The 23,443-nt window shown below is 45.1% G+C and overlaps 1 protein-coding gene across 3 annotated transcripts in view; it reads right to left on the reverse strand.

Annotated features, from left to right (window-relative positions):
* LOC143292811 (uncharacterized) overlaps positions 1–23,443 on the reverse strand; it is a 100,776-nt gene that overhangs the window by 51,578 nt on the left and 25,755 nt on the right. For 2 of the 3 annotated variants that reach the window (XM_076603403.1, XM_076603402.1), the window contains exon 1: positions 8,759–10,245. The exons of the other annotated variant lie outside the window; for it this stretch is intronic. In XM_076603403.1, the coding sequence (XP_076459518.1) occupies positions 8,759–8,792 (34 nt within the window). In that variant the 5' untranslated portion in view covers positions 8,793–10,245. Of the gene's footprint in view, positions 1–8,758; positions 10,246–23,443 lie in introns of those variants that run through there. 3 annotated transcript variants of the gene reach the window in all.

Raw genomic sequence — 23,443 nt, forward strand, 5'->3', positions numbered from 1 at the left:
GGTTTTTTAAACTAATGTATTCATAAGAATGATGTGGTTAAGTGTTTAACATTTGACCCATATGCTGAATGCATTTGAATGCGTATGTGCGCTCACGCTTTATTTGTTTCGAAAGTTTTCAAACACCACAACCATAATTCTTTTCTCGTTCGTTATTGTGTTCTTGGGGTCGTTAGCAGTAAAACTTCTTTTTCCTCTTCTAGGGGACGGGGAAGAGAGGGTTGCATTTTATGGGAAAACAAGGAATCTAAGCTCTTCTTCACGTGTTCAACATTTCTGGGTGGCTTTCTGCTCCACCCCACCAAACCCCCTCTGTCAGAGAGAGAGAGAGAGAGAGAGAGAGAGAGAGAAACGCGCACGCACATACACACACACATTAACTAAGACGCCGCAGGCAACGAAAATTACATCATCGCTGGGTTTAAAATCGAGAAGAAAAAAAAAACCAAGGAGGACTTTTCCTCTGACTTTCTCTTTTATCGCGATGCTCTTTCACATCGCACTCTCTGCCTCTCCTCCCTGAGCCCAACAACCCCTCCCCAACCCCTTCAGCATCCAGCCCTTCATCGCACCCACCCCGCCCCTCCTTCCCGACCCACCATGCCCTGCCACCCTGGGTGTGTGCTATTTCGGGGCCCGCTCAGGCCTGGTGGAGCAGCAGCAGCGTCTGAAACGCCCTCGTGTCCTTCAACATCTGCGATCTCCTTCAATTGTTGTCAGTTCCTTATTCTTGAACCGTTCGCTTCTCCCCACCCACCACCCACACCCCACCCCAACCATTCCTGCCCCCTTTCCTTTCCCCTTTCCGACATTTTTTTTTTTTTTTTTTTTTTTTTTTTTTTCAAGTGCTTTTTTCAACGCTTTTTGTTTTTCCAAACCACCCACACATTCTTCTTCCATTTCCTCAGAGCGGAAAAAGGCAGGTGTGTGTGTTGCGTGTGTGGGTGGTGATGAGTGGATGGCATGAAAGTGAGGTGTGCTCTCTCTCTCTCTCTCTCTCTCTCTCTCTCTCTTCCCCCCCCCCCCACCCCCCCACCCCCAGCTCCCAATCCTCACAGTAACCAACCTCCCTCTATTCCCCTTTAAACTTCACTTCCTCTCACCCCTCTTCGCACGCACGCACACACACACACACACACACACACACACACACACACACCTCCCTTTTTATGAAGTCTTTATCTAACACTTTCCCGTTCCCGTATTTCTGTTCGTTGCATATCTCACCTGTACAGCAGCACCGGGTCGCCTAATTTATTGGGCCGAGATCGTCAGATTCGGAAACCATCTGGCAGACCCGCTGTTGGAACCGAAAGCGGCGGGCAAGGAGCGATAGGGTAGTGTAGGGTAGTGTAGTGTTGTGTAGTGTAGTGTAGTGTAGTACAGTACAGTGTAGTGTAGTGTAGTGTAGTGTATTCTGCGCGCTCAGAGGAGTGTGTGTGTGTGTGTGTGTGTGTATGTGTGTGTGTGTGCGTGCGCGCGCACGTGTATATGTGCGTGCGTATGTGTGTGAGCATGACTTTTGTGTAAATGCATGCGCGCAAACGTGCGTGTTTATCGGAGCAGCGAGAGAGAGGTGCAGACTATGAAAATCTAAGAGCATTAGAAACGCGGTCTGTCTCTGCTATTTGTGATTATCTTATCAAACTGCACCGCGCATCATATTCTGGCTGTTCTCCGTCACTAGTCTCCAGCCTTGCTATCCTATCCTTCCTTCACACCATGTTTTTCACACCGCAAGACAGATAGGTTGCCAAAGATATTCCCTCATCTGGAATCTTACATCAGCCTACAAATGCTTTGGGGAACCGAAACAGCAGCGCCTGGGATACCAACACGCTCTGGTAAAGCGTAGTCGAACAAGCACACTGGAATTACTTCAGTAATCAATCACACACACACACACACACACACACACACACACACACACACACACACCAAATCAGAATGTGGTATCTTTCCTACCTATCATCCCTGGTTTTCCAAATATACTCATCTTGTCTTCAAGAATTTGATAAAACGAATGGATGAAACGTCCGAGAAAAAAATCTATAAAATACTTGATTTGGTTTATCAAATTTTGTAAATATTTGGCATAAGGTACACGAACCCAGCTGCAACTACAATGACACTTTATAACTAGAACTCCAAGCTGACAAAATTATCTAATAACATGAAGGCCTGATATGTCAATGGTGGGCATCGTTTTGTTGGGCAAACTGTGCATCTGGCGGAAAAGTGGAAAACAAAGTACGAAATAACAACAAACAAAACAATGAACAACCTCCCCCCACCCCAACCCCACCCTCTCCTCTCCCTCTCAAAATAAAATAGGTCGTGCATATGTACTATGTACTCGTGTAGGCATACAGTGACAGGAAGTGCCCTGAAACTGAGATACAACTGTACTGGTTACATTAAGTATATATATATTCTTGAAATGCGTGTCCATTGTTCAAACATCACGACACAAAAAAGGCAAAAGAAAGGGAAAAAAAAGCAAAAAAAAGATACCCTTTGTTATGTCCCAACCGGAGCACTAACAACGGACAACGACAGCGGACTATCTCAACCAAACAAACTGAACAGCACTGCATACCTGTCCTCCACGCTCGAGGAATGAGGAGAGCCTTTGAAGAACCCGAGACAAAAGCTCCCAACAGATGTGGACTGTTTCGTCAGACACTAAACCACGCATACCTGCTAGGGCACGAAGCCGTGCTTTGCGTGTACGGGTGAGTCTGATGAGCTCGCCTAGGACTTGCTCAAGTTGCTGTGTGTCTTCACCGTTTACGACAGCGGTCCATACAAGAGGCAAAGAAACTAATTAAGTATCAGCCAACCGTGTACACAAATGAAAGGCCTTCCACAAAGAGCAGTACGACCTTCACACAGCGATGATCAGACGAGAAGACGTGACTCGCTAAAGAAAAATATGTCTTTGAAGCTACCGATATTCGGCTCTCTTTTTCTTTTTACCCCCCCCCCCCCCCCCCTTCTTTTTTTTTTCCCCGCACACTAATGATCAATCTCAACTTGTCCAGTTGTCAGAATTTCTCTGTGGCATGACAGGTCAAGCAAATGAAATGACACCCATTTGGACGGTCGAAAGAACTGCTATTTTTCTTTTCTACTGGTGTGCGTATTGAAGGAAAAATAGAAATCTATGTGAGCATTAATGGACAGTGTGAGGCATCCAGACATCAATCGCACAGCGTGAGATTTTGTGACAACTATAACTACAACTGCTGATGCTGCAGCAGGAGTTAGTCAATAGGGATAGTGCATTCCTAAATTTATATCAATCGCCTAGGAGTTAGTTATATAGGGATAGTGCGTTCCTAAATTTTATCACAATCACCAAGGTATGTGCCATTTGCAATGATTTTAGCTTCTAAATCAATCTAAAGGTACGCTGGTAAGGACTGACAAAGACTCGCTTAAGAATCGGAACAGGGGGAAACAAAGCAGAGATTAATTAATGATGTAATAATTCAACATACCGATTCAATGTTTGTGTTTGGTGTGGGTGGAAGCCAGAGGACTAATCACCATGCAACGCCTAAACCACCCGACACTTCCCTTCTTCCGCCGGAAACCCCGCTAGACCGGAGAATTTTTTTTTTTTTTTTTTCTTTTTCTTTTTTTTTTCCTTAATGGGGAGGAGGAGGTAAAGTAGGTGACTCAAGAGGAACGTGGCGGGTGAAAGCTTGCAGACAGGAAGGAAAATAATGTTCGCCTCAAAGCAAGCGATTTGTGTGTCAAACGGTCAATGTCGAGCATTCGCCGTTTGCTTCAGGTGCTTCTGATTTCGAAAATAGCTTCCAGGTGCGCTCAAAGTGCGCACATGCGAGCGCGCGCGCGCGTGTGTGTGTGCGTGTGTGAGTGTATGTGTGCGCGCGCGTGCGTGTTATGTGCTCACTCGCTATATGGCGTACTATATTGTTACCAATGGGATTTACCCCCTAGATAGTTCTGGTGGCATAGTTTTATCTTAACCCCGCTTTCCTCATCTTTCAATCATCCAGTTTTAGGTCTAATTCACTCAAGTGACTCCTCCAGGACCATCGAAAGTGGAGAGCAAAAGAAGGGGAGATTACAATGATGCCACCCAGAGTGACAGGCATTCTGAAGATGGGGCGTGAACGGGTCACGTTTATTTGATAAGGGTGGGATCAGGGGTTGGACTGAAAGGGAACAATGAAAAGGTAGAGAGACAAAGCCCCTGCGCAACCCAGAGACTGAACCCACAACTTTCATGTTTTTATGGGTTTGGACGAGCTACAGTATCCTCCGTATCTGCACCTGGGGCATCGTTCTGTTGCACAGACCGTCTCCAATAATTCATATTTAAAATCTTCCTCCCTACCCTTTTTCAGTCTAAAACAACATATCCCTCCGCTTCATAAATTGTCATACAGATCCGTTTCCACGCGTGATAAAACTGTGTGAAACACTTTTTTTTTTCTTTTAACCCCCCCCCCCCCCCCCCCCCCCCCCCCCCATCCCCTATCACGTCTGTCTCCTCTGATGTAAACTTCACCTGTCTCTGGGTGTGTATATACACTGTGACATATATTCCACGGTGCCGAGGTAGTCTGGACCACCCCTGCCTCGTTCTCAGTTCATCCCACAGAAGTTGAGGGTTTTAAACTATTTACAGATTCAAAATCATTTCAAAATCGAGGAATATTAACACATCATTCTAAAATAATCACTCGAATGTATTTTTCGTGCTTTATTCATCCATTTAACCACAATCATGTATATATATCATTGCGGATATTTCCGGGGTGGAGAAGGGTGGATCACATATTATGCAGCGAACGAAAGAGACATTAAAAGAAGCAAACCTTCACTCTCCCAGATGCGTAATCAACTCAGGGGACGACAATAACATTCCACCATTATTTTTTTCCCACCGGGTTGACGAAAATGACAGGGGAGGGAAAAGTATTCGAGTCCCTTTCGCCAGGTCCTTCCCCCCATGCCCCTCAGTATTCCCCCTCCCCCCTACTCCGTCCCACAGCACCCTCCCTCCTCCCTGCTGCATCCTGCTACGCGTGCCTTCTCGTGCCAGCAAAATGGATTCCCGTCTATCAGCTGTGTTGTCAGCTGTTGAGGAACCAGATGGTACCGGCTGAGCCAACGACGCACGCTGCCCCTATTTCCACCACTCCCCTCATCCCCTTCATCCTCCTCCCTATCTCCCCTTCTATTCCCCCATTCCCCTTGCAGTTTGTTCCAGCTGGCAACGCCAAGCCCTCCTCCCTTACCTCACCCTCCAGTCTCTTCTTGCATCATTGCTCTCTCTCTCTCTCTCTCTCTCTCTCTCTCTCTCTCTCACGCGCACACGCAGTCACGCACACACGTACACAAATGCACTACTCTTCCCGATTTCTTTCGATAATCTGCAGAAAAGAAATTAATCAAAAACGATTCCATGCCTCAAAGGCCGCATCCCATGTCTGTAATCCCCCTCTCCCCTATCTCCTCTTTCTCCCCGCTCCCTCTCCTTCCCTCCCTCTCTCTCTCATACACACACTCTCTCCAACTCTTTCCACGCCCCAAAATGAAAAGCTGCCTGTACAGGAAATGCTCGTTCACATGCCAACGAGCACGCTTTTCCGAATGAACTGCCCCACACACGAAACAGATTATTCCTGAGAAGAGTGTATGACACACATTATGATTACTGCAAACCTTCCGATTTGAAAGCGAACGTTGGTTTGTGGGTGAATGGGAGAGTGCGCACGTGTGTGTGTGTGTGTGTGTGTGTGTGTGTGTGTGTGTGTGTGTGTGTGTGTGAATTTTTTTTTAAAAACCCAACCAAACAACAACAACAAAAAACTAACAAAAAAAAAAACTAACAAAAAAACACTAACTGTGCAAACAAAATGAAAAGTGTCGTCAGGTGTGTCGGCAGCTGAACGCTTGTGTCAAGCAAACCCATGCCTTCAATTAGAAATCGTGAATGACTCAACAGCGAAAAAAGAACTCTTCACTGGCCTTAGATTTACAGGAAACGTATAGAGAATATATCATCATCATCATCATTATGTAGCTTCAACAAACAAACAAAAAACTAACTTCAAAACGTTTCACAACAAAATACAAATTTAAAATAGTTTGAATAATGATGATGATAATGATGATTGCATCTATTTATATATTTCATCATCATCATAATCTACTTCATCATCATTATTGTTATTGTTACACCATCATCATCTTCATCATCATCATTATTATTATCACCACATTGTTTGAACAGCGAACAAGAGGAGGGGGGAGGGGGGCGGGTATTATTCACAACGAATACATACGGCAACAGTCCTAATCTCCTGAGCAGATTACACTCCTCTGCAACCCACACCCCCTTTTTTCTTCACCCATTAATTAATACCTGGGCGTTCGTATAAATTGTTCCAATCTGTGGAGATAAAACATGCACCTACATGCTGACAACCGAAAAGGGGCCAAAACATTCACAGCCTCGAGTCTAAACATGTGGGCATGTGCTACAGCATGATAACAGCAAATGTCTTCACTGTATATGTGTATGGGGGGTAGACAAGAGGAGGGGAGGGGCGTGTGAGACCGGGGCTGTGGGGTGGAAATGGGGGCTAAGACAGAGGACGGGAAAGAAAGAGATGTAGAAAGGGGCAGGGAGGGATGGGTGGTTTCTAATTAGGAACTTCCTTGAATTCCAAGTGCTTGAAACAAAATCAGGATGTTGGCAACCCCTTCTCACCTGTCCTCTATATCATCATCCGTATCACCAATCATCCCCACCCATATCCAAATTATTCTGCCTACAGGTGAGGTTAAGCTTCGTCTTTTTCACTTTCTCTTTACACACACACACACACACACACACACACACACACACACACACACACACACACACTGCACGGCCGAGAAATACGATACTGGGACTATCATAAAAGACTGAAAATGACATTGTACAACAACCACATCCGACCGATGATATAGCTCAACTAGCACATGAGACCTATGACATGGCTCATCTGTCATATCAAATGGATGACATCGCTCTGTAATACTCAGTTCCGGTGCCTTGACCTGCAGATTAACTTTAGATGTTCTCGAAATGGCAAAGGCAAGTGTTGTCAATTACGGGCAAGAAAAAAAAACATCTCAAAAGAGTGGTGTTTTATTTTCACAAGAAACTCATAGGAAAAGAAAATCAAGTAAACGTTTCCATTATCACGGCGTAATAATTTACCACGCAGTTGAACGTCTGGGTGAGGGATGAACGGAAGGAGAATGGAGAGAGACAGAGAAAGAAGGGGATGTGGGAAGAGGGGGTGGGGGAGTGATACGGGGGGGGGGGGGGGGGGGGGGGAAGAGACAGACAGACAGACAGACTGGCACAGTCAATCAGTCTGCAAAAACTGCTGGTTATATCAGAACGTGAGATAACCTATGCTAAATTACCTCTTATCGTAAGCATGCCTTTACACGCGCGGTGTATGTGTGAACGTGCACACACACACACACACACACACACACACACACATATATATATATATATATATATATATATATATATATATATACATATATATATTTAGAGAGAGAGAGAGACATATATACATTATATATCACATGCATGCGGTGCACACACGCACGCACAATCACACCAACGTAATGAACCTCTTCGCGTTAATTTCAGCAGCAGTTGATAATTTTCCCATTAACCGTGCAATTGGGAATTATATTGCCGACGGTTCACCTCGGGAGATGAAAATATTCCGCTCTGTCATTCCGCAACACATGAATAACCGTATGATGAACACTCCAAGTGTAGAAACAAATCAAAAAAGAAAAAAGAAAGACAAAAGGAAAGAAAGTCACACAAACAAGCGCGACAATACATATTTCTTATATATGATTTTTATGATTTAATAATTTGCTGGTATAATTCTTCCACAAAATGACATGTACAACAGTAGAAACTTTGCTGTTTTTCACGTTCTGATAAACTTCATTCAATGCTATACGTATCATTCTCACACCCCTTCCCCCACCCATATGGACCCATTATTGTTCCCCAAAGTTTTGTGTCACACACACACACACACACACACACACACACACACACCAAAGAAAGAGAAAGAGAGAGAGAGAGTGTGTGTGTGTGTGTGTGTGTGTGTGTGTGTGTGTGTGTGTGTGTGTGTGTGTGTGTTTTCATCGGCTGTCCTTTACACGGTAAGAGGTAACTCGCATACTGAAAAATAAACTACTGCCTGGTTCTCTCTGGTCTTCCGCAACATAATATACATTTCCCACGTTGAATAAAAAAAATTTTAAAAAGAAGGAGAAAAAAAAAGCTACGATCATATTGCATGTTTCGGAAGAAGATCAAAATAACCTTAGAAACTGGGCCATAACATGTCCCCTTGTGAAATTTCTCGAATACCTGTTTTTAATCAGTTTTAATTGTGGGGGCTGGACTCGAGAAAGAAAAAAATCTGACGGCATCTAAACTCAAAGTAAATTACGTGATTTAAAAAAAAATCTAAATAACATAAATTTTATTCAATACAGCAACTACTAAATGCAATGCACTGATGAATGTGGGCAATGCGAGGGATGGCAGAGTGAGGGGGCGTGGGGGGTGGGGGAGGACTGCCTGGAGGGGTGGGGGGGCAGGGGCGAGGGGGGGGGGGGGGTAAGGATAAGGAGGAGGAGGACATGACACTGACCAGAAACAACTCATTCACTCACTCACCAACAACGGAGTTGCTCTCGACGAGGCAGGCCATGCTGCGCTTGGTGGGTATATTTCCCGTGGTTCTCGCCAGAGTGGCGGTTAGGGGGGTGGAGGTGGAGGCGCCGCCCGCCCCTCCCCACAACAACCATCAATAAAAAAGATCAACGACACAGGGTCACCGGGAGGGTGAGGGGTGGGGGGGAACAGGGGACCGCCGCCACAGCACCCGGCAAGGGTCAGCAGCGGCAGTCACACACATTTCCCCTGAAAGAGGCGCTGGGACAGTGTGTGGACCACATCTTCAACGTTCACCACCACCACCACCACCACTACAAACACACACAAAGCAGGCTGAGACAGTCCTGGTTAAAATATCAAAGAGAAAGACAATCAAGTAGTGGTTTTTCAGCTGTTGAAACTGGGCAACGTACTCGGAAAAGTTCAGCAACTTTCAGAAGTGAAAATGAAGTCGAGAATGTGTTCTTCCACTGTAAAATCCTAACCCTCTGCTGTTGTTGACATCAAACGACTGGTAAGACCCGAGTTGGTTCTTACAACAACAAAGACTGTGAAGAAGGTATAATGACGTTTGTCACCAGAGACCCCTCTTGTTTCGGGGAGGTAAACAGAACGCCAACTGCGGAGATGACGGGGTCAGAGAATAAACAAGCACGATTCCTCAGGTGTGCAGCGTTCGTTAAGGTAGCACATTCAAAACAAAGTCGCTGAAAAACCGGTCATGAGCTTCCACTTCCATGTCCTCAAACTGCTCAAACCAATTCGACTGACCACGGAAGAGGGCAAACAACAGGAGACCAATGTCACAACATTACGCAGAACCAGACCACTGCATGTGCTACAGCAGCAGCCGCAGTCTCCTGATGCCTTGGTCCATGCATCTCCAACAGCCGGCTGAGAAAGTGATGCTAGCAACCAGAAACCGGCCGGCACCTGGGGCTCGCCTGTCCCCACTCCCACACACACACACACTCCACACACAACACACACTCTCGCTGCTCTACATTGGCCCTTTCCCTGTGCTACAAGCACCCTTCTCTGCGAGTGGAGCAGGGGCTGACCCGCCGGCTTCACTGGCAGCCAAGGATGCACGTGCAATCAGCGGGGAAGACGCCACGGCAGACAGACAGACAGAAGGGACAGGAGGGAAGGAGAAGGCAAGACGAGAGAAGGGGAGGAGAGGATAGGGGCTGGCTGTTTACAGCTGCAACAGGGGAGGACAGTCAGCTGATTTGCCAGCTGAGCCGGCGCCAGCCCCTTATGATAGGCGCTGAAGAGCGAGCCCCTACTCCCTGTTCCCTGGCTGCACGCGAACTTCGTTTCAGTACGGAGAAACTGTCCTCGATCCTGGTGCGGCCTTGCCTTTGTGCAGGTCGTGCTTGGTGCAGCCACTGGCCTGTAAACCTTTTCAGCATACATCTCAGTGGGTTCAGGCCGTAACAACGTGAAATGGCGACAGTTTTTTGTTTTTATTAAACAAATAGAAGCATTGCCATCTATGATTCCTAAGTTCGCAAGTTTCTGGTAATACAGGATTTGGACTGGAGTTGAAGCCTCCGGGTTAAATAATGCTAATAAATCAAAGGCTGCGCTTTTAAGTTAACTGTCCTTTAAACACACACACACACACACACACACACACACACAAAACAAACCTCAGCTGCAAGTAACTCAGACATAACCCTTTCCGTTTTGTTTTTACTCTTGATCGTATTCGTAAGCTCTAGCCCTTGTCATCACGAGTATGGGCTGTGAACATTAATTTATTACTTCCTACAAACCTGTTGAGGCCCAGAGGACAAACGAGAGAGAAAGGGGGGGGGAGGGGAGGGGGAGGGGGGAGAGAGAGCGAGAGAGAGAGAGAGAAACGAGAAACTTTTTTTTCTCCTGTCATCAACACTGCCTTGCGTATCAGGTGCGCGCCCGGTAAATTATAAGATTGTAATCTCGTGATGAGCTATGAAGTTATATACAGACCACAAACAAAAATAATACGCCTAACGCCTATCACATCTTACCAACTGTTATTTCTTGTCACTGTTGATGACACTCGTGAGGATGAAAAAGGGGTCTACGCGTTTCCTTGCACCTCAAGCGAACCTCTGTGTGAATGCAGGTGTGTAAGGTACGATAACATTTCTCACAGCACGTTTGGCCATCTGGCATACATTTGTTCAAATCTGGGGAAACACAATGAATGTAATAGGATAGTAAAGGGAGTTTTAATCAAAGTCCAAAGGCCACAACCTGCTGAAAAAAGACCATCAGTCCATAAACTGGACATCGAAAGAGTTTCACGCAGTTTTTACCCAAGATCAGAACTTCCTTCTGACAAATCAAACCGGTCAGCAAGCAGAGTTGAAACTGTTTGTGCTGAAAAAATCTTTGGTATGCTTTCACGTGGTGATGTGCGCGTGCAGGTGAGATATAAATAATGATAAAATCTCTCTCTCTCTCTCTCTTTGGGGGCGTGGGGGGTTGGGGGGGGGGGGGGTTATGTGGAGGGGGTGGGGTGGATGGGTGGTTCTATTTGGCAAGCTTGCCACAGAACCTTTTCATCGTTATTCTCATGCCACAGCACATTTTCATCGTTATTCTCAATCTACGGAAGAAACTGACAGACAGTCTGTTCGTCACGAGGACTGGAGGACGTACAGACAGGTGATGTCTTAAAAAACAGGACTGAGCCCCGCCCATGAAAAAGACCACAGCCACGAACAACTTGACCTTAAGGGCGTGAAGCCGATAGGTCGTTAAACTCCATTCTACCTACCCGCCCATGATGACCTGCTACTGGTAGCTCTAGACAGTCTGGGTCAAAACAATGAAAGCGACACACAGACTCCCTCCCCTACACAAGACCGGGTAGCAGAGGCGGCATGAAGCGGGCGGGACCAGGCTGGCCGCTGTACTGTGTACTGTTTGGGTCTTTCGGTCTACAGGTCCATGCTGTCGTGAGGAAGAAGCAGGAGGCTGACTGTGGCCTCCGTCAAGGTTCCAGATAACGAAGCAGGCATCTTCAAAATTAATGACCGTAGGGTACACAGCGGTTCGTTTGGTCACTACCGTTCTTAATTAATCTAAGGGGACGATAGGCCTAGGGCTCCGCCAGCGCCTCGTTTGTTCAATTAGTTTGTGCTTTAGTCAGATACTATGAACCCCGTCTGTAGCGTAAAGTAACACACTGTTATTTACGTTTTTGTTTGTTTTTGTTGTGTTTTTTTGTGTGTGTAAGTTTGTGGGGGTGGGGTAGGGTCTGAGTTTGTGTCTGTGTGTCGGAATGTGTGTGTGTGTGTGTGTGTGTGTGTGAGAGAGAGAGAGAGAGAGAGAGAGAGACGAGACAGAGAGAGAGAGACAGAGAGAGAGAGATCAGAACTCGGAATGGTTGAATTGTAGAGGCCTCTGGGGTGAGAATATGCTGTGTGTGTGTGTGTGTGTGTGTGTGTGTGTGTGTGTGTGTGTGTGTGTGTGTGTGATGCTCTGTGTGTGTGTGAGTGTGTGTGTGTGAGAGAGAGAGAGAGAGAGAGAGAGAGAGAGCTATCCTGACAAATATATTTTATAAATGGACAAATAAAGGCAAACACATTTGAACAGACAGAAGGGTTATCTTATGCCCGCTAGGCGCATGCTGTACACAAGGGTTCAGGGTTCATCAATCTGAAGAGAAGGACTAGCACGCAGACCGCCACTTAAGATCTACCCAGATATGGCGGAATGGGGCAATTCCGGTCCTTGCGAGCGTGACTCCAACCTACTCCAACCCGCCCTCGTGAAGGTTCAGATACACGCTGTACTCATCAACTCCTGCATACACGCAAAACGTGCGCTTGACTCGAATACATGTGTATGTGTGTGACACAGAGAATGCGTGTGTGGCTGTTCCAGACTGACAGACAGACAGGCAGGCAGGCACGCAGACAGGCAGACAGACAGACTTGCAGACGAAGAGGGTGAACAGCAAGGGAGGAGGAATGTTAGAAACGTGCCACTAGCTGCACGGCTCCCCTGTCGGGGTTTTACGTCACCAACACCCCCTCTCGTCTACGTCACTGCAGCAGCTTTTACACCTCTCCGTCTGTCTCTGTCTCTCTCATAATCCTGCGCAGCTCACTTTTTGTTGGTCTTGCGGATTATGTTTGCCGTTGCGGCTTCGTGTTTTGAATGCATGCCTGTATCATGCGCTCGCTCGCACACGTGTATTTGTATGTGTGGCAGTGTGTGTGTGTGTGTGTGTGTGTGTGTGTGTGTGTGTGTGTGTGTGTGTGTGTGTGTGTGTGTGTGTGTGTGTGTGTGTGTGTGTGTGTGTGTGTGACGTGAGGGCAAGTGTTGTTGGGCTTGCGTGCTTACAATGGAAATGGAAACTTTTCAATCTATCACAATCATTTCTTCGGATTTCTGTATCCCAGATCTGAATCTCAACTCGTTTGATAATCGTCTCGTAAATATTCAAGAATTCCTTGCAAAAACTTGTTTCTATAATTAATTCATTGGAGAAAAAAAAAAACATACAAACAAAGAAACAAACAACAACAAAAAATCATGATTTGGGGGCTGCACGAATACAGCACGCAAAACCACACACACACACACACACACACACACACACACACATTTCACAAGCGGTGTGCACTAACCCATGAGCAGCAGCAACAGCTCAACTCTCCCCCCGAAATAAATCCTCCTCGTTGATACGGCGTAAAGAAAATGTTTATTTATGCCCGGTGCAGATCATCTAACATAGATAATCAACGAAAGATGGCCCAAAAACGTATTCCACGAAACATACGGTACATCCCTCCCTCTTTTCCGCATACACACACACACACACACACACTCACACACATACACACTGATGCCCCAACCCTCCACCCCTCCCAAACACACGCAAAACAACCTCTTCCACATCACCACCAACACTTCCACCCCCTCCCCTACCTCCACCCTTCACCTACCTTCCATCCGTCCTCCATACTGGAGTAAAAAAAAAATTTTTTTAAATGAAGAGATAACGTATGACTTGTCTAGGTGCACCAGTGTTGACAAACGATGCCACGTGTGTGCGTGTGTGTGTGTGTGTGTGTGCGCGCGCGTGCGCGCGCGCGTGTGTGTGTATGTGTGTGTGCGTGTGTGTGTGTGCGTGTGTGTGTGTGCGTGCGTGTGCGTGCGTGCGTATTGAACAATTATGTCAATGAAGAACAGGCAGAGGCAGGAATAAAAAGAAGCTGGCACACATGTACAAACGTAGTATCAGGCAACCCACTGTGTGTGCCCCTTTGTTCTCCATTATCCTCACAGTTGCAAGCGCACGTATACACACATCCGCAAGCACGCGCGCATCTGCGCCACTTAATTCGCAATTTATTCCTGGATCTTTATTCGTGTTTCAAACATTGCTCTACGACGGTTACTAACGAGACAACATTTCAGAACTTTAGAAAATGAATGTAGATGTAGGGGTTTACGCCCTGAATTTGTGTGTGAGCGCGTGTGTATGAATGTGTGTGTGCGCGTGCGCGCATGTATGTGTGAAAGAAAGAGAGAGGGAGTATGTTGGGGTGTGAAGTAGGGCAAAGACAAAGACAAAGAACGTGCTTAGATTAACGAAGCGGTTACTTTCTTTTCCCCCATTTGTGTTATATGTGTCTTACCCCTTTATCGACACACACACACACACACACACACACACACACACACACACACACAAGCAGCGCGTACATCCCCACCCCTACCTCCATTTAATAAAGTTTTATGTCTTCGCTCTCTTCCCCAAAACCTGTCCTACCCCACCCCACCCACTCATAACTGACCCATCCCCTCCCAGAACCTCACCACCCTACTCTTGTCACTTTTAATCAAATTAGTGTTTGAAGTATAAGTGCTCAGGGAGGGTGGGTCAGTTCCTGCATCTCCCTTGGGGTACATCCCATGGGCATCGCCAATTAGAACCACCATCAACCACACAGCAGGATGACCCACACCATCGCACGTATTAGAGTGAGGAGAGAGAGACAGACAGACAGACAATGAACAACGAACTTGCTTCATGAGGAAAGTGGGATAAGCATGTCTATTAGTAATATTCTTGTTGTTGCTGTTGTTTTTGTTGTTATAGTTTTGTTTTTACATGCAGCCCTCATGAGAAAAAAAAAAGAAACACACACACACACACACACACACACACACACACACACACACACACACACACACACACACACACAAATCACACACAAAAAATAACAGAGTTAATTAGTACACACAAACAAGACATTCGAACGCATTCCAATGCATACATGACCATGCACATACGATAAAGAATAGCAATCATGTTGTGCATGACGAAAAAGCACGTACATACATTCCCAAAACAAAATTAAAAAACAACAACAAACACGTATACATTTATATAAGCACAATTTGAAAGCAAATGGATTCAAAGAGAGAGAGATTCAGAGAGAAAAAAACCCCACTGAGACAGAGACAGTAAAGGAAGCGACAGTTCGACAGACAGATTGACAATGAACACATCATCCAACACAGGTCTCCCTCTAGAAGGGCGTTGTAAACAACACTTCACAGGTATATAAATGACATAAGATTTTGCCATATTTCACGTATGGATCAACGACCAGGTGAATGAACTGATGTATGAATGGACTGATATGTGAGTTATGTTCTGTTTTGCAAATTGAAAAGGAATGGGGAAAATTATGCAACCTGAAGAGAAACTACTAAAATAATCAGTCGCGTTCAGTGTCTCTACTTTACATAAAGGTAACTGTAATCACTAACGGGGAGAGAGTTAACGAGTGCATTTTTGCATTTTTGAAACTCTCTCTCTCTCTCTCTCTCTCTCTCTCTCTTTTTTCTAACAAATAAAGTGCAAATCGCTTTTTAACGTATTCCTTAGTGGATGTCATTAGTACAGAGAGCCTGAACGGAGTGTTCTGCTTAAATCATATTTTGGAGGAAGTCGAGAGAGAGAGAGAGAGAGAGAGAGAGAGAGAGCGAGTGAAGGGAGGGGGAGGGGGAGGGAGAAAGAGAGAAGGAAGGAAGGAAGGAATCCCTATTTTCCTACGGTGGGGTTATTACCTCAGTGGCCGACTTTCATATCTGCCGTTGTTTTCAATGACATGCGTGGAATGATATATGCATAGATATATATACATTTATACTCATTGCATGCATAAGAAAGCTGCGAAGTAAATCTGAGGGAAATAACATCGCTAATAGACGCATAAAACAAGAGAAAGCGAGACAGACAATCAGATAGACAGACAACAGAGCAACACACACACACACACACACACACACACACACACACACAACCTCTCTCTCTCCCTCTCTCTCTCTCTCTCTTTCTCAAATCACAACACGCGAATAGATTAAACTGAAACGCACGCGCACACCCCATTACCACACCCCTCCCCCACGCCCCCCACCACCAGCCAGACTTTTAATCAAAACAAGGTGCACAAACTACACCGGGGTCACGGAGTAGAAGAAAACTTCAAAGACTGACCAAAATGTGCTGGAGCAGCCTGCCTTCCACTACCAGTGAGCCTAATGAAAACAAAAGAGCCCGTGGAGAGTCTCTCTCTCTCTCTCTCTCTCTCTCTCTCTCTCTCACACACACACACACACACACACACACACACACACACACAGTTCACACACACACACACACACACACACACACACTACAATCACAACACACACACACGCACACATACACGCAAAAGTTGAACTGGCACACCTGTCCGCCAACCGCTTTCCTTTCTTTCTATATCTATCTGCAGCAGTCTTTTGCAGAGCTGGCTTTGCCTGTTTCTGCCACTCACTTGCATCTTATCACACACAGCTCTGGGTTCTTCGGGATTTTTTGTTTTTCGATTTTTTGTAACTGGAATTCTTTCTCCACCACCCTTGACGATCATCCAACTTTCTTTTTACTTTTCGTTTTTATATCATTATTATGATTTTGTTTTTAGCTTGTTTTGGTGTTTTTCTTGTTTTTCTTTTCAATCTTCCAACTCATTCCTGACTGCACCAATTAGAACGACAAAAACAATGTGGTTGTTTCTCTGTCTCTGTTGAAGGTTTTCTTCTTCTTCTCCTTCTTCTTCGAAAAAGAGACAAGAAGGGGTGAGAGAAACGGGAGACAGTGGCGGGGGCATGAGGGTACTCTAACAGGAAGGAAACTGCACGGGGTTTTGCATATAATACCTATAGCACACCCTTCTTCAGTCTGCGAGCCTTAGAACTACCCTCCCCGCACCCCACCTGGTTCCAGAAGTAACTTCCTGAAAAGAATTTCCGGCCACTTGCGTTAATCATTTCCTCCTAATGCGCTATAAAGTTTGTGTTACAAAATCTGGTGAACGCACGTATTACGAGATAGCAAGATGACGATGATTTCTTTTTCTTTTTCTTTTTAACACGAAAAGGCCAAGGCCCCATTTAAAGGGGGTAATTTACAATAAACATTATGCGGCAAACACATGTCAACCACACACAAGCACGCACAATTCAACAAGCTGTCATTACATAACAAGGTACACCTTCTTTTGTTGGACTTACAATGCAAGATTTCGAATTATTTTTTCACTTTTTTGTTTGTTGTTGTTGTTGTTTTGGTTTTTGGTTTTTTGTCAAAAGCAACACCAGCCTAAAATTTGTCTATCGGTGGTAACATTTCAGAGGAATATATTTTTTGCGTTATATCTGCCAGTACTGTGCATAAATATACAGTTATGTCATCCTTTAACAGAGCTACACGAAGGACACACCATAATATCTCTTTCTGCATGTATTATATAAATGCATCTATGACGATGTATTGCAATACCCAGAACACCAAATCTACATTTTGTTCATCATACGGATCTAATAAATCGGTTCGCATCTATAGCAAGATCCTCAAATTTCATGAAAAGACGGACGCGGGCAGAGAAATGGACAGACCGACCTAAGTTGTCTCTAACATGCCGGACTGAAAACACACACACACACACACACACACACACACACACACACACACAAAATAAGGAAGACTGACAAAAGTATCAGTATGCAATGCGTTTTCTAATATTGGTAACTGAAAAACTGAAGCAGAGTGTAAGGGAAAAAAATTAATAGATAGTAACAACAACAACAACAACAACAAATGAACATTACTCTTTGGGAAACAGCGTACAAAATAACGTAACCACCAAACCGAAAAACCATTGCAGGTGTCTAAATCGCTCATGGTTAAGATAAGTCCCACAGACCGTGAACGGGTACTTTGAGCTGAAATAAAACTGTTTTCCCACAGAAAAAGAGTCCGCTCCTATTCATCTTTTCAGGCTTACCTACATAAATAGCTCGGGTGGTTGAACACCGACTATTCAGACTGTATATTGGTTCGAACCCCCTGCGGTCCAAAACGAAATCTGGCACTCTTGCTGGCCAACTTAATGTGTTATCGCCCCCCTACGTCCCCACAACCAACACCCCCCAACCCCCGTCCCCCTTCCTCCCTCAGATGTTTATCCCCGTCGGCCATGCCATCTCTGAGAGTACACTGAACCTACACATAAATCTAAAGCAACATTCTTCAGATGGAAAAGAGTCCATCAGTGCGCAAGACCTGTCAAGACGGTGAGCTCAAATTTTTAAGGGTGGAAACGGGCAATGCGATGCGACACAACACACACGCACGCGTGCGCATACAACCGCGCGCGCGCACACACACACACACACACACACACAAAGAGGGAGGGAAAGAAAATTTCACAAGCCCGACAATGCAGAGACGGAAGGAAAAACACAGGCCAGGCAACGTCAAAGGTCCCTTACCTTGTTTTAGTCAGTCTTCTCAGTTCCCACAATGCATGCTGGCAGACTGTCTAATGAGTTAAAAGATACAGACAGGAGACCACGTGGGCATTTGAACTCTGTTGCCGAGATGCAGACAAACTGTTGGGAAGACTTATTACTTATCCGTTGCCTTCAGTCTTTTCTTAGCCAACAGAAGCTCACAGACAAGAGTGGATGGAGGCGCACGACAGCCAAGATCATCACGCGCTCCAGAATGATCAGACACACATGACTGCGTGTCGTGATGAAGGATCACATGGGTCATTAAATCAACACCTTAAAGTTTTACAGTTTTCTTGTCTTTCACTGACCGCTTTGTCTCTTATCACGTTCACGCATGCTACAGTTATGCGGCGTTTGTGTGGGAACTCAACTGGTTTCATACTCTCTTCTTTTTACTGATGAGAATACGGATTGACGTCGTCATTGAATGGAAGAAAATACGACAATAACCAAATAAATAATGTGGAAAATAATTTGGGAAAAATAAGCGACACATTAATGAATAAACTAACAGACGAATGAACAAGGAAAGCAGGAATGGAGGAAAAGAAAGAAAGAAGAAAAAAAAGATCGATAAAAAAGAAAGAAACTGAAAACACTATCTGATCATTCCGTTTGTTCACGAATTTAAACTGCCTTACCACCACCCCTCCCCATCCATCCCGCCCCCTTCCTTCATCCCCACCTCACCCTCTTCCTTTCCTCCGCACCACCTTTCCTGACTTTCTGACCTCAGCAAACCATTGAGCCAAACTTACGTCCAGTTTTGTTCGTTAGGTTGATTGAGACGCCATGCCTGAATGCCTCTCGTTAATTCATCAAACCACTTCCCTTTAATCAACGGGTAAATGAACAACGCAGATCCGAAGGAAGGGCCTGTTTATGGGGAAATGGGGAAATAGGGAAACATTTGGAAACCGAAGACATCCTCAGATAATATCAGGCTCTTTACTCTTTTCTTTTTTTTCTTAAAACAAAAATGTGTGTGTATATATATATATATTACGAACATTTTTACCAACTGATCAATTAAGAACTACCACCTGAGAATATGATTTACATCATGACATAATAATAATAATAATAGACTATGATTTCATTGCCCATTAATCTTATGCCAAGCCGCTTGTTTAGGGTGCATGTCGGCACATGTTTCCTCCTTTACTGCTGAATAATCTTACTCACGTTTCTTTGCGGGTCACTTAGTTAATGACGGCTATGTTTACTGTTGTTCGCTGACGGTTAAAGGATCTTTCCCATCATCTCAAAACTCGACAACAATGATATACTGAACAGGTACACACTGACACAGTGACAGTGTCTTCTGGACGCTCTCTAAAAGCAAAAACAACCGACTATGTTTTGCACCTTGGTCGTTTACCTAAAACCCAGCCTGAAACTAGCACGCAAAAAAGGCAGTTCACATCCGACCATCACCTGCAACCTGAACATCAACACAAAGCATGGGGCTGGCTTTAAAGCAAACAGGGATGGGGAGGTAAGGTGTAGTAACGTTTTATGGTTTCGAAAGCAGGCAAAATAAGCACTATTCTTTTAAATCATACCCACCGGAATCTCAGTTTAAAAAAAAAAGAAAAGAAAAAGAACAAAAATAAATAAATAAAGCAAACCCACCACACACACACACACACACACACACACACACACACACACACACACACACAGACAGAGAGAAAGAGAGAGAGAGACACACACACACACACACACACACACACATATATATATATATATATATATATATATATATATATATATATATATAGATAGATAGATAGATAGATAGATATTATAACCACCAGCCAAGCCATGTTTCTGGTGTGACACCAAAACCAAAAGAGAAGCTCTCTCTACTATCTGAAGCTCTATGCTATCTGGGGTCCCGTACCTGCCGCTCTGCCTCTGTTTCGGCTGCCATCAAAGGGAAAGCGATCATCGTACCGACACGCGAGGTTCCGGCCTCTTTCCTACCGTCTGGTGGCGGAAACACCGCCATCAAAAACCGCACCAATGTCTGCCGGCAGCTTTGTTTTATGGGGGAGCCGGCAGAAAAACTGCCATTCTCTGGCATCGTTTTTTTTTGTTTTTTTTTTTTTTTTGCCTGAATTCCACAGCCAGTTCTGCTTATTCCCTCCCTGTCTCAACTTCGAAAGTTATCTTTGTTGCCTTTATACGAGTCTCATCATTCAGTAGTTTTCGCTTGTTGTTTGAACATAAAAATACAAATATCTGAAACTCGCCGTGTTCCTGTCTGAGAGTTCGTAAACCTCCCTCGACCAGCTGAATCATAAGCCCGAAATTCAAATATCTAGTGTTGGTTGGCTTGTCTTAGCATCTGAAGTTAAGAGAATAGAATACGTATTAATATGAAATTCGATCACTGCCTTCTCCGAACGTTTCAGCCACACGTAAGTGTGTTTCATACCTTGTTTCTTTACAAAGTTATGCCTATGCTGAGTGTTTACGGCCATGCTTGAGTTGCACACTCAAGTTCATATGTCTCATACATATAACCAAACCTACAAAGCCATCACTGTGTGATCACTGCCTTGCTGAGTTTGCATGTTTTTTACGCATGTTGTCGCAGTCCGTTTGTACAGGTTTTTCACGCGAGCGCTTGTGTATGTGTGTTGGGGGGGAAGGGGGGGGGGACCGGAGGGGGTGTGTATGTGTGGATGTGGGTGTGGGGGGAGGGAGGGTGCGTGCGTGCGTGAGTATGCGTGCGTGCGTGCGTGCGTGCGCGCGCGCGCGCGCGTGTGTGTGTGTGTGTGAGTGTATGCGCGCGCATGTGTTTGTGTGGGCGCAGATGTTTGCATAGTTGACCTCAACCAGTTGTGCTAATTACTGATTTCAATGTTTTGTCTGAACTTCACAAGTTTAGTCTGTGCTCATAAATATTGTACATATTTCATACAAATGGAACGATTGTTATGAAACTGCCAATGTCTGTTTACGTCTATGGACGTTTTGTATTCTGTTTTCTCCTTCTTCTTCTTCTTCTTCTTCTCTCTCTCTCCCTCTCTCTCTCTCTCGCTCGCTCTTCCTTGCGAGTGCAGAAGAAAAGGTGAATAGAATATGATTTTTTCAAAAGGCCTCGTTTGTCCTCGGTCCTACCTGTGCTTCGACAGTTTTGTCTGTATGTTGTCTTGTGTGGGCTTCCTTGCCTTACTCTTTAGCATCTACTTTTCATGGTATGCCCCAATATCCGCATTTTCTATCAAAATATACGTTCATGCTGCAACACTTCTGCACGTTTCTGGATCTGTTTAGCCGACCGTTCGCACTTCCTCTTCTCGCTTTGTTTTTCACCATTTCAAATGGAATTCTGCCATTACTGCCCAAATAAAACTCATCAAATATCCTCCGTTTCGGTTTCAATAAATGATCAGCTCTCAAGAGAAGGCGTAATCGTCGGCACAGGCTCAAGGCTCGCTTTGAAAAATAAGTGTTACTGAATCATTATAACCTAAATTGAATAAACCATAAACACTCCATACTTTTTTCTTTTTTTTTTCAAACGAAAAACGGCCAAGAGATTCCAACTACTTACTGTGTAACACATCCAGGCATCCTGAACACACTGTAACCATGACACAAAAGCAGCCAGTCTAGTTTGAAACGTTTGTAATGTGTGCTTCGCTGCACCAACTCTCTAACACAACCCTCCCCCTGCCCAAGAGAAGCCCGGCTCCACGATGAAGATACTTGGACCAACCAACACATACCCAGCCGAGTGTGTCACTTGTAAATCTCCTTACACGCTCCACCTTTGTGCTCAGCTTGAATGCACCATTTGTCACCGAGGCGGAGGTAACATCATCCCTTGAAGAAAGCTGGCGTCCCCCGCACCCACCCCCGGAGCCCCCCTCCACCCTATCCGTCTGTCTACCTGCCTGCCTGTCTGCCAGCCCTGGCCTTGCTCCAGATCACGTCACCACACCAGATGGTGACGTCACAGCGTCGTCAGCTGACATGTGACCACACAACCAAAGGTTCGCACGTGACCGTTACCTTGACCCCCTCGTAAAGGAATGAAAAATCCCATGTGGTTTAAATATTTTCATTTCAAGAAACAAAACACAAAATACAGCGTTCCGTAAAGAAAGAGGAAACCCTGAAAAACAACAAGCCTGAGCTTATAATATATCGTGATCTTTTATGTGTCATAAACAACCGGCAAATAAAACGCAATGGCGAAAGATATGTTTCTGACGAGGAATGGTTCTCACAACTCCCAAACTGTCGCTTATCATTTGCTCCCCACATCCTCGTCCCGAATCCCCTGTCCTTCCCCCTTTCCAATCACAGAACCTCGGTTCTTACCGTAAAATACAAGACGGCAGAAGAGTTTATCGAGACTGGCCCCATAACAGGACACCTATCCAAAGTATATCCTGTAACTTAACTCCCAATCACAGTTGGAGGATTCTGCTTCTAAATGTCAGAGCAAACTCCGACACGAATCTTCGATCCACTATAACACGAGATGATAATGTAACTCGTGGCTATTCGTACTTATTGTTAATGACGATCCCGGAAAACCTGTACCTTTGTGTATGCCACGTTCGAACGCAGAAGCCCGAAGATGCATAGGAAAGCGCACCACACACACACGCACACGCACACACACAACACCGCACATCAACACACACACACACACACACGACACGGGCGCAACAGCCGAGAGTTTACAGCGTTGGACTTTCAATCTGAGGGTCCCGGGTTCGAATCTCAGTAATGGCGCCTGGTGGGTATAGAGTGGCGATTTTTCCGATCTCCCACGTCAACATATGTGCATACCTGCTA

Source organism: Babylonia areolata, chromosome 18 (genome assembly GCF_041734735.1).
Source record: "Babylonia areolata isolate BAREFJ2019XMU chromosome 18, ASM4173473v1, whole genome shotgun sequence".
NCBI classification, from domain to species: domain Eukaryota; kingdom Metazoa; phylum Mollusca; class Gastropoda; order Neogastropoda; family Buccinidae; genus Babylonia; species Babylonia areolata.